Source organism: Crocodylus porosus, unplaced genomic scaffold, assembly GCF_001723895.1.
Source record: "Crocodylus porosus isolate Cpor-Errol unplaced genomic scaffold, CroPor_comp1, whole genome shotgun sequence".
In the NCBI taxonomy this organism is placed as follows: domain Eukaryota; kingdom Metazoa; phylum Chordata; order Crocodylia; family Crocodylidae; genus Crocodylus; species Crocodylus porosus.
In genome coordinates, this window is record NW_017728886.1 from 24,787,638 (window position 1) to 24,798,928 (window position 11,291).

General features: G+C 40.7%; 1 protein-coding gene across 1 annotated transcript in view; it reads left to right on the top strand.

The window, feature by feature from the left end:
• Window positions 1-3,414: 3,414 nt before the first annotated feature.
• Window positions 3,415-11,291, top strand: part of ITGB1 (integrin subunit beta 1) — a 35,032-nt gene continuing 27,155 nt past the window's right edge. The window contains exons 1-4 of the mRNA XM_019529030.1: window positions 3,415-3,468; window positions 5,334-5,403; window positions 5,698-5,783; window positions 8,861-9,083. Of these exons, the coding sequence (XP_019384575.1) occupies window positions 3,415-3,468; window positions 5,334-5,403; window positions 5,698-5,783; window positions 8,861-9,083 (433 nt within the window). The remainder of the gene's footprint in view (window positions 3,469-5,333; window positions 5,404-5,697; window positions 5,784-8,860; window positions 9,084-11,291) is intronic.

An 11,291-nucleotide genomic window follows, 5' to 3' on the forward strand; every position in this document is an offset into this window, starting at 1 on the left:
GGACCCCTTATACAGTCTGTGGACTCCAGGATCCAGGGACAACAGGTTGGAAACAACTGGTATAGATGTACAGTGAGTCACTTAAGTCTTGTACAGCGACTAAATTTGTTTTACATAGTGCTTATGGAATGATGTGTATTTGTCTGTCACCTGAGTCAGTAAATTCTAGGTTCTGGGATGTAAGAGTTGATGACCAGAGGCCAAAAACAGTTGGATCCCAATAGCCTCCTAGGAAATTATCGTGAAGCATGTAAGAGAAAAATGTAGGCTGCTGATACTACCTGAAAAGCTTCATCTCAGAGAGGAAGTATATAAAAATGCATGACTGGATTTTGAATCTGTCGAGGTGTCTAGAGTGACTCTAAATAGTAGTGAAATTTAGGACCACTAAAGAATTTTCAGCCAGAGTCCAGTTTCAGGAGTTCCAATTAAAAAGCATGATGAGAAACAAAAAGTATACATATAATTTTAAACTGCATAAACTGTGCAACTTTACACTGATTAGCAGGGACCCTGTTTTTTTTCTGATAAAAAAAAAAAAAATCCCTAATTTTTGGATTTAAAAAAGTAACCCAAAAGCCATGTTTTTCTATCATGGAAAAATGTGGATTATGGTTTACTTTTTTTAATCCTAAAATTGGGGATTTTTTTTCTCAGAGAAAACCAGTATCCCAGCTGATTAGATACCAGTCTTCAGAGAAAAGCAGGAAATTATGGTCCATTTAAAATTAATTTTAGAATGCAGTCCTGACTACAGAGTTGCTAATGAAAGCGTCTGTACTAATAGTCCATTTATGTCTTTTGTACAATGGTGGCTTATAAGAGTTCAAACTCTGTTCTCATCTAGTATGATAAGTGCATTATGTAGTTTACTTGTATTTTTGGCAAACCTTAGCATTTGTATTGTGAACAGAACACCTTATCCATTTTTTACTTTTTGGGATTTGACATCTTCAGATGTATTTTATGGTCATTTTACAGACATTTGTTGAGACATTAATGTCACACAAACATTTACAATACATTTTGTTTCTTGAGAAAATTCCAGCGATGAATCTGAACTGCTACACATATATTCTAATATTATAAAGGCCTAAGTCTGTCTGGCTGTGATGCTTTATCGCACTCTGGCCAATGGAGACAGCCAATCAGAGTGCTTCAAGCATGGGGGAGCGTTGCCATTATTCCAAAGCCACGCTGAGGATGTGGGAGTCGAGGCTGGCACTGGCCCCGGCTCTCCCACCCTACTCCCTGCAAGAGGCAGAACAGCAGCAGCATGGGACGTTAGGTGGTGGCACTCCATCCCAGGCCCCTCTCTCCCCCTCCCCCTCCATCATTCTTGACAGGCAATTGGCTAGTATTAAAATATTCTCCTAAATTCAATATTTTTCTTCCTGAATTCATTGAATTCTAATTTTGTCATTTTCATGATATCTAAAATAGCTTTCAATAGTGCTCTGGGGTATGGAACCATTGAACTCAAAACATTGAATACCTATTTATATTCCAACAGACTTAGAAGTGGTTATGTATATTTCCCACTATAATCTATCCTCTAGTTTGAGACTATAGGGTTGGACAGACTTTCATTTTCTTCAGGGATATCCCTGCTCTCTCAGGAGAAACCACGAGCATGCAGAAATTTATATTTTTCTCCCAGAGTAAAAGTGGCTACTCTGGGAGAAAAATAACTAAGTGAACCTCAGGGAAAAATAACAACCTGAGTGAAGTGGCTAACCAGAGAATATCTCTCAGGAGAGGGAACTTCTCTACAGGCAGCCAGTGTGCTTTGCTGCTTCTTCCTCTCCCTCCTGCAGAGAGCTGTGTCAGCCCCAGCCAAGCAGGCAGCAGAACATGCCCTCTGCGTGCTGCGGGCTGGGGAAGCCCAGAACTTGGGGGGTACATTCTGCTCCTGCCTTATTCAATGCTGGAATCACACTGCAGCACTTAGATGCATGGAAGCGTGTAAGAAATGCAAAACTCTAGAACTCTTGGTTCAGAGATGATACTTTTTATTGGACCAAGTAAGAAAGCACAAAAAAGTTATCTTTTTCTGCAAGCTTTTGGGCATACACGCCCTTCCTCAGGCTCAGGGGAAATTAAATACAGGCAGTCCTTGACTTATGTTTCGAGTTACAACGTTTTACACTTACAGCATTTATAAATTGACACCCTGTTTCAACTTTATGACATCAGTTTCAACTTTACAATGCTTGATCTGATGTGACACCACGCCAGCGAACAAGTTGGCCACATCACTCATCTCCCTGGAGAACATCTGTCCAAACTTCCTTGGACATTTTCTTTAAGAAAGCAGACGACTACAGAAGAACCCGCAGCCGAGAATCCTGAGAAGACTCCAGCCAAGAGCCTTTCAAAAAGTCCAGCAAAGTCACCTCAAAGAAGTCCTTCCCAAACAACATGATTGCTATTTACGATATAAATACATTCATTTAGCTATATTACTCATCTATAATTGATCAAGTACATGATTCTAGGATATTTTTGGTGAAAATAGGGTATTGGGCCTTGGTTCAGGAACCAATCCCCTATTTATAACATTGTTTCTTATGAGGGAACTGGTTCTGAGTTACAATGTTTTGACTTAAGACTTGGTTTTCAGGAACCAATTGTGTCGTAAGTCCAAGGACTGCCTGTATGGTAAAAAGTCCCCATAGGTAGGAAATAAACTTCATTATTGCCCAGAGGAAGCTGAAGATGGAAGTCTGTTCCTCTGGGCCCATGAGTCTATAAAGCATAAGCCCTGCTCAGCCTTAGCTGGAATTTCACACAGCATTGGGGAGAGGGAGGCTGGAAAACTCTTTTGTACATGGCACAGACCCTGCCCCCACCTTCCCTGATGTTCCCTGCCTACATTCACGTAAAAAAATAACCTGCAAAACTGTCCGGGCTGTGTGCTGTAGGGACCCCCTGTCAGCCCAGCATCTATCCATGCTGGAAGTTCTTTGCAGGTACATTTTTTTCTTAGAAAAACAAACCTGGGAGAGTAGTCCTGGAGGATTTGAATGTGTGTACACAGCTTCTATCTCTGCTTGATTATTACAGGCTTTATTTAGGGATCAGGTAGACTAACTTAATTTGAAAATGAGATATTTGTTTGTTTTTTGGCCACTGGGAGAAATGAAATAACATAAAAAATGTGTCTTAGCCACTATGTGCTGGCTTCTTAAAATAGCTGTTGACTACACATTAAGGACTGAGACAAAAAACAGGCTTGTCTTCTCTAATATATTTATATAGTTTCTTTGTCCGATCTCCTTTTAAAAAACTGAAAGACCATGCTTCCCCAAATTCCCTTGGGAGACTAGTTTAACAGATTAACTAGTTTAACAAAATTATGTCATATTACTGATACTTAGCCTGGGTTGATAAATCTGCTGGATTGTTAGGAGTATGGGGAACATTAAAGAAAATGAGGGTCTTTCTGAAGAGCTAAAGAATTTCGTTGTACCATTCATACCATAGGCTGCATTAGCAAGCATGCTGTCTTCTGGCAAGAAAAATGTGGTAGTATCAACATTTAATAGTAGTTTTGGAAGAAGTGATGCAGGAATAAGGGCACATCCGGACAAGCTTATTTGTAGGGGTGGGGGTGGGGGAGGGGGGTTGACACTGGGAGATCCTGGTGTCAAAAAACCTGCGCTAGAAAAAAGTGGGGTGTTGCATGTGGCAGTAGCATGCACTGCCTGAAATAAGGAGCCTAGCTGGCTGGAGCCACGCTCTGGCTGCAGATCGCTGCTGCTGGAGTCGCAGGAGGCCCCTGGGACTCCAGGTGAGGCTGGTGGGGCCAGCCCAGGTGCTGGCCCCAGCCTCCCCTGCCCCATCTGGGGCAACTTGCTGCACACCAGAGCACATTTGCATAAGCGTTCCCCAGGGTTGTGCTGCTGCTCTTTGTCCCCAGGGAAACACACCTGCGTGCTCAACTGGCCACACCCCAAGAGTTCTGGCAGTGCTTAAATATGAAGTTGTCTTGCTTCCAGAAAAAAAAGTCTTGTTGAAAGAAGGGATGTGAAGGGTTAATTGTTTAAACATTTAAATGATAAGTATATTTATTGCTGGTTAATGTTTAGTACTGGGCACAGTCTGGTGGAAAAGGGAAGCGGCATAGTACCTCAGGAACAGGAAGGTGGCAGGGCAGGCAGGAGGAGGGAGGGGAAGAAGGGTGGGCGGGGCAGCTAATCCCCATAACCTATGAGGTTAAAGAGGAATGACTTGGCCTAATGACTTGTCAATGAAGCATTTAGCTCCTGATTCACAGGTGCCAGGAAGCTGGCTGGAGGGAAATAACAGGCTACTTAAAGTTTAAACCTGACCCCAACCCATGTTGCCTGTTCTTTCCCTTCCAGCATATGTCACTGGCTGCAGCGGGCTGGAAAAACCCCTCACCTGGTGCTGCCATCCATGGCTTCATGGGGAACCTGATGCGTTTGATACCCTTGGATTGTGTTAGATAGATGTACTAAATCCTACCTCAGAGCAGGGGACTGGACTGCATGATCTTTTGAGAGCTTGTCCAGTCCTACATTTCAGTGATTTATGTGATTTTTTTTTTAAAGTTTTTCATCAGCAGTATTTATAGCATAAATACATTTTAAGGGGTGAAAAGGGGCAAAGAGGCAGGCAGCAGAGGGTTTAGGTGTCTTGGTTCTTCAAATTTATTTTATCTGAAGGTACTTTGAAAAACAGCTTGAAAAGAAACTGACTTTGTGGATCCTTTCTAATTTAAAGTAACATTTTTGCACTAAACATGCAAAACATTCATCTATCCTACTTATGAGAAGATCAGCTGGGGCGTGACACCACAATCATCTCAATCATATTTGAGGCCCTGGACCAGTTTACATCGGTGTAATCAGCATTGCAAAAGTGTAAAAGAAAAAAAGATGATGATGCAAACCCTTAAACTGGGATAACTTCCCAGTCTAGTGGAGAATTACCCCTGAAAGAATCAGGAGTAACATTTTACCAGTGCAAGTTACCATGGTTTAGGTTCCATCTGTGCACATCTACCTTTGGGTAGCCATTTACTAAATGCAAAAAGAGTATTATCTCCTTCCCTGCCATAGGGCAGCAAAGTAAAGTAATATCCACCTTCTGTATGAACTCCTTCAGCTTCAGGTTTTTCCCTTTCTGATTCTGGTACAATTCACACTGGTATATAAAACCTGCATACATTATACTAGTGTATATGTTTATTTGACCATTGCATCTTACCTTTGCATGTCAGTAATTGACATACTGCCCAATATTTTTGTTATGTAGTGCTAATAAACTGCACAATTAGCTCATCTACTTGTATTTTTTTTTTTCAGACAAATTTAAAATTGCTCATCTGGGCTGGACTATTGAGTTGCTTGCTCTGGTGTGGATTTGCCCAGCAAGGTATGTCCAAGGGTTGTGAAAATCTGGAACATTTCACATTAATTAAAATAATTTTGAAACTTTACCATTTTATTTAAATATTATGCAAATAAATATTTTATTATTAAAAATAAAATATTTTAAAACCTTGTTAAAAATGAAAAAGTAATAATGATAGTGAAGTGCTCCAATAGTGCTTGGAGGCATGTTTATACTTGGTTAAGGTTGATTTCCAGGGCTAACACTAAAAAATCTAAAATTCTGCCATTACTCACATCATTTATTTTTAAAAGGTCTGTCTGTATTTCGTGATAGGTGGAAGTGACTGTATAAAGAAAAATGCAAAATCATGTGGGGAGTGTATACAAGCAGGACCAAACTGTGGTTGGTGCAAGAAAACAGTATGTATTATTACAAAATGCTTTTTATGATGTGTATTGCCTTATGTTTATGGCTATTAAAATACCTATTCATTACTGTTTTAGCATTTTCGATTGCATCTAGTGGTTTAGTGTCTGCACTGTGTAAATAACAGTGAAATAACGATTCGGGTATCTGAAGCTCTGAATAATTAAATGGCGTGTAGAACTGATAGATCTGCCTATTAAAATGTTTATTCCTCTCTTGCTAAATGTTAAGAGTACACGTCATAGTTATTTAAAATCATTCCAGTGTGGAGTCTGTTCGGACATGTTAATTATATTCTCCCAGTGACATTTAAAGAGTGGTAATTTTAGATAGGTGTTAGGTTAAAGGTTTTAGAAATGGTTTTAAAACTAGCTTAAAATATGAAATTTTAAAGATTGACCATATGGGCTACATTTTTGTTTTTCAAGTAATTTAATACAATATTATACAATTCATTCTGCCTTTTTAGCTACACATATGGTGTATGTGCAATTAATGCAATGTAATAAATTCCAGAGCCATTTGAGCTGGAGGAGCCTGCTCCTGGGCATGGCATTAAATGTATGCCCAGGACAGCAGCAATTTGAGCTGGGATGGAGCCAGTCACCAGCTGGCTGGGCTGACAGTGCAATTTACACCTGTGGTCAGCATCCACACATACATGTGAGCATAGTCAATTACTCTGCCGTAAGATAGTATGTCCCCAAAAGTACTATCTTATGGTGGGGTTAATTTACTGCGCCCTAATACCAGTGCACGTGTGGATGGTGACGATTTACTGCAGAGCTAGTCTACTCTGCAGTAAAGCACATCTGTAGATGCAACCATACTGAACTATGTTTGATCAACAAGAAAATAATAACTTTGAACAAAGATCGCATATAGAAAATCTTGTATGTCTGTGTTCTGGATGACTGGAGAAAACCTAAGGTCTGCCCCTTAGAAAGCAGTTTCCATTTTCTCTTCATCTGCCAAATGTTGGGGGCAGTATAACTGTTTCAGCAAACTACAAACAAGTGAGAACATTTTACAGCCTTAAACAGAGTGACTGTTGCCAGATGAAGGTTATAATACAAGTTTCTTGTTTCTATTTTTTTAATAAAGTAAATATACCTTGTCTGCTTGTTCCCTTACTTTACTACTTGTTGTAGTAAAATCAGATTTGTCCTTTAGCTGTCAGATTTTCATTGTTCTAGTTTCACCCTAAGAACTGGGGGAATACCAGCTTCTGAAACACTTTAGGATCCAGGCATACAAATTAACAAATCTTTATTTTTTCCCATATATTCCCATATATTTTTCCCATATATTGAAAAAAAAAATCCTCCACTTACAATTGAAAATGCCCACATGAGTGTGTGCATTTATGTTTGTTTTCAGAGGTCAAAATTATTTTCTGTGGAATTGAGAAAATGACATTTTTGGTTGAGGACAAAGTTTTCCAGATATTTTTCAGTTCAGAAGCATATTCTCCCTTCTTTCCCTGATTCAACTTTTTCAAAATATGGCAGAACTTGTCTGCCTTTTCACTGTCTTGTCAGTACCCTGCAATTCTGTTGGTATGGTCTATATAAATATTGTGATCCAGCCTTTTATTACCTTTCCAAAAAAAAGTAAAATAGTTTCCAAAAAAAGGTAAAATGGAAGGTTAGTTGCAGCACAGATTATTCAAATACCATATTTACTTCAATATAAGGCAACCCTGATTATAAGATGACCCTGCCGAATAATTAAATTCTATAATATGGAAAATTTATAAATTTGTTATAATTTTCCAGGTATAGGCTCTAATTATTGGCAGTTTGCTTAGAATTTCTCTTCCCACTACTACAGCAGGGAAAATAAATCGGGGGGGGGGAGAGGGGGGTGTCATAAAAAAATAAAATTGGCCCCCTTGCCCTCTGTCCCATTTCCCCCCCCTTCTTCCTCTTACAACCTTTTCCTCGCTGTTAGACCCTGCTGTCCCTGAGCATATGGAAGTGAGAAGCAAATTTGACAACACTAACCTAGAAACAAACATACCTATAACAGCTTGCATACAGGGAAGTTAGTACAGGTACCCATAGATTTAATTCATTCTGGATGGATGCAGTTTATCTCTTTTGAAACTGCTGCAGGTTTTAGCAAAGGTATTTCATTAACACACTTTTAAGCAGTATGTGTGTGTACTCCAGATACCCCCGACAAAGGTTCCATGTGCTAATTAGACCGCCACTCATGAGTAGAACCAGGTGTTCTTGTAATAAGTCCTGGAATACTCCAAAAATGTATAAGCAGATGAGGTGCAGGGCAGCCTGGTCTGCCACCACCTCATGGAGGTGGGGCCACACTAATCATATGTGAAAGGCTGAGAGAGGGAGCAATAGAGGGATTCTGGGTAAGCTGTTTGGGGCTTCATTCAGTGACGTTTGCCAGACATTTAAGACTGGTTAGTACTGTGTGCAGTTTTGAGCCCTCCACTACAGAAAGGATGTGGACAAATTGGGGAGTCCAGCGGAGGGTAATGAAAATTGTTTAGGGAGCTGGGGCACAGCTTCTGAGGAGGGGCTGAAGGAGCTGAGTTTATTTAGTCTAGAGAAGAGAAGACTGACAGGAGATTTAATAGCAGCTTTCAACTACCTGAAGGGTGATTTCAAAGAGGATGGAGCTAAACTGTTCTTAGTGGTAGCAGATGACAGAACAAGGAGCAATGGCCTTAAGTTGCAGCAAGGAAAGTTTAGGTTAGATGTGAGGAAAAACCTTTTCACTAGGAGGGTAGTAAAGCACTGAAACAGGCTGCCTAGAAGGGTTGTGGAATCTCCATCCTTGGAGGTTTTTAAGACCTGTGTAGACAAAGTCTTGGCTGGGATGATCTAGTTGGGGGTGGTCCTGCTTTGAGCAGGGGGGTGGACTAGATGATCTCCTGAGGTCCCTTCCAACCCAAATTTTCTGATTCTATGAAAGGTACAGGTCACCTGGGGGAGTAGAAAGGAAATTGAAATGTATTCAGTATAGTGGCTCACCATGACCTCAAAAAGAGATGCAGAATCTATATCTATACTATATACCCCCTCCCCCCCATACTTCCTAGGACTTTTTACAAGAAGGAGAACCAACTTCTGCTCGATGTGACGACTTGGCCGCACTAAAGAGTAAAGGTTGCCCTCCAGATGATATAGAAAATCCCAGAGGTAGCCAAGCAGTGAATAAAGATAAAGAAGTAACAAATCGTAGGAAAGGCACTGCTGAGAAGCTCGACCCAGAGGACATTACCCAGATACAGCCACAGCAATTAGTACTGAAACTGCGAACAGGTATGGAAGTATTAAATTTGGACTTCATTTATTTCCCTAAGCTTTTAGCTATGTTGTTACCTGTGTTATTTCATGACTGTAATGCAACATATATAATTTGCTTCAGAAACAATGAATCTTGGGAGCACATTGAGTTCTAAGGAAGAACAAGCCTATCTAAGTAATTCCCAGGGTTCAAGTACCCTGATGGCTGCGATGCAAAAGTTTAAATAGGGAGCAAATTACAAAGAATTATAACTTCTATGATTTTAAAAAATTTCATGAAGGATATGTAGTGGATTTGGATTGCCCTGAGACAGTAGATTTACATGAAATATAGTCTCACTTACAAGTGATTTGCTGGCAGTTCTGGATTGTGGCCTCTGGCATACTAAATAGAAATGTAGTTAGTATAAGGAAGTGTAGAGCATAGGCTACAAAACTGGGTGGGTCACCCAAGCCATGGCCTGACCAACTTTTAGCACATTAATTTATATAACCCACAAATGCGCAATTGTCATTCTGGTTAAAACTGTGTAGGTATTTTTTTAACTGCATAGCTAGCTAAATTAACATGCTAAAAGTTGGTTGGGCCATGGCCTGGATGGTGCACCCTGTCCCATTGCCTATGCGGAGGGAAAAGATAATGAAAAAGTTGTGAGCATTAATGTCTGCTGTGTTCAAAGGCTGTTCTGGCCAAGAACTGGAAGGTAAACCTTATTAGGTCTGATGACTATGGGAGCAGAAGCCCAAAGGATCCAAAATTGCAGGCTTATATGTAAAATGTTTAGTTTTAGAAGGCTAAAGAAGAGGATACAAGAATAGATCACTGAATATAAAAAACAAGGTAGCTTGCATATTCTTTTGCTGTTATAAACTTCTGAATTTAATTCCTTTTTAAAGGAAAAAGTTGATCAGTAAAAAGGAGTTCTTATGATAGAAAATGTTAATAGTCATCCAGAGATCCAGAGAGAGCTATAAGCACTCATTGAGATCCTTAGATTTAGGGGACATGGTCACGTATACATGAGATGCTGACTGCAGTAACAGTTGCAGTGATGCTGGCTGTTCAGTAGCTGATTACTACTGCGCTGTAGTGTTGTGTCACACTCTGTGCCATGTGATGCTACTACTGCACAGTAGTAATGAGCTACTATGCAGTCAACGTCTTGTGTAGACACAGCCAATGAAAACACAGCATTACCAAGTTTAAGATACAATGTCAAATTGGTTTGAGGGCTCCTCTAATTAAGACTTCTCTGGATAAAAGAGAAGTTAAGGTTTTGAGTTGAAAGAGCTGCAAACTGTGAGACTCTTTAAGACAAGGTAACAACAACCAAAATGAGACTATGGGCCAGATCCAAATCGATCTTGTAGTCACTTCCACTTAGGCACTGAACATCTGAAAAGCAGGGATTTTGTCCCTAAAAGGAAGCCAGATCAACAGGGCTATGTGTCTCTGTAGTGTGATGGAGAATGTTTAGGCATTAGTAGGGAGGTGGCAACAGCTTGCCAGTAGGAAACCCTTTCCAGGACTTGGGTCAGTGCCTCAGGGCTGCGATCTGGCAGAGCTTAGTCAGGCATTAGTACCTTGTGGGTCAAACTGTATTACTTCTGGGCATGTGAAGTATCTTAATCTGTGTGCCTATAGATCTTTTCAGAGGTGCCCAATGATTTTAGGCATTGTTCAGCCGTTGCGGCAAGGTGACTCTGGATCAGGTGACTTACATATTTGGGATGTAAATATTGTTTAAAAATTATTTGTTTAACCTCCTCTAATTATATTGGTTAAACAGTTAACCAATAACACAGCAGCTCTGACACAGCTGCTGTGGGGGCCACTTCTGGGGCCCTGGTGGGGTGGGGGGAAGCAGTCCCAAGCCCCTTGCTGTTTTTCTCTTAGGCCAGAAGATTTCAACTTTTTTAACAAACATATCCCTTCTGCCTCAGAGTTTCAGCTCATGTACCCCTTTATATTTTAATCTTGTTTTTACGGAGCAGTGGGGGGCAGATCAGGGCCCCTGTGGTGAGAGAGGGAATGGGGCAGGGGCAGGGGTAGGCACTGCACAGCAAGGGTGGAGTGCAGGATGGAGCCGCAACAACAGTTTGTCCAGGGGGCACACACACACACAGACGCAAACATAGACACGCAGATGCAGACACAGACAAACATGCAGATGCAGACACACACACACACACACGCGCAAACATAGACACGCAGATGCAGAC